Source organism: Fulmarus glacialis, unplaced genomic scaffold, assembly GCF_000690835.1.
Source record: "Fulmarus glacialis isolate BGI_N327 unplaced genomic scaffold, ASM69083v1 scaffold31964, whole genome shotgun sequence".
Classification (NCBI taxonomy): domain Eukaryota; kingdom Metazoa; phylum Chordata; class Aves; order Procellariiformes; family Procellariidae; genus Fulmarus; species Fulmarus glacialis.
Window position 1 is genome coordinate 1 of NW_009206688.1, and position 878 is coordinate 878.

Genomic DNA, 878 nt, shown 5'->3' on the forward strand with positions numbered 1-878 from the left:
GGGCGGGCAAATACCATCAGGGGCAGCCTTAACTGCTCGGCAAAGGCATGAGTAGGCGCCAGTAGCTCAGCTGTAAATGCTTCTTTGCAGCAGAACTGAGGCGCATGAGCCCCACACGGCAACAGGCAGCCCTTGGGGAGGGCAGAGCCCAAGCCTGCCGTGGCTTTAGCCAGCCGGTGCTTGCTAGGAGGCAGCCCTGTGTGAGGAGCTCTTCCTCTGTGTGCTGTCCTCCCTCACAGCGGTGCACACTGCCAAGGCAGATGCTGCCAGGACAGGTTTCTTGTCCCACGGCCACGTCACCCGCCCTCCCTGCTGATAAAGCCGCTGTTGCAGTGAGATTCTCAAAGCTTAACCCTGATGGTTCCTTCTTCCAGGGAGACTTGGGCTGGATGACCAGAGGCTCCATGGTGGGACCTTTCCAGGAAGCAGCATTCGCCTTGCCCGTGAGCAGCATGGACAAGCCGGTGTATACAGACCCTCCTGTCAAAACAAAGTTCGGGTACCACATTATCATGGTGGAAGGCAGAAAATAAAATATGAATGACCATTACCTTGTTGACTGCTTGAGTCCCGACAGCTTCCCAGACACCTTGACTTTGGAGCAAGTCGGTCATAACCAGCAGTGTGCTTGCAGGCAGCCGGCCGTTCCTGCCGTCGTGGCAGGACGCACAGATTTCAGCTGGCAGAGAACAGGGCCCTGCCTAGAGAGGTAAAGCGTTCCCTGGGAAAGGTGAAATAAGAGCTTTTCACAGTTGTTGAAATCTGCTTTGTCTGGCAGGCCAGCCTCTTGCTTTTCCCGTTGCAGACACAATGATCTGTCCACCTGAATAAGGTGCTCAGGCTTTTGTCTGCAAATGTAAGTGATCCAGAAAGGGAAA

General features: G+C 54.9%; 1 protein-coding gene across 1 annotated transcript; it reads left to right on the plus strand.

The window, feature by feature from the left end:
• Nucleotides 1-374: 374 nt before the first annotated feature.
• On the plus strand, nt 375-533 carry PIN4 (protein (peptidylprolyl cis/trans isomerase) NIMA-interacting, 4 (parvulin); the record flags this gene model as incomplete). Its single annotated transcript, XM_009575850.1, has 1 exon — nt 375-533. A coding segment is annotated over one exon (159 nt), but the record flags the coding sequence as incomplete, so codon positions are not given.
• Nucleotides 534-878: the final 345 nt, after the last annotated feature.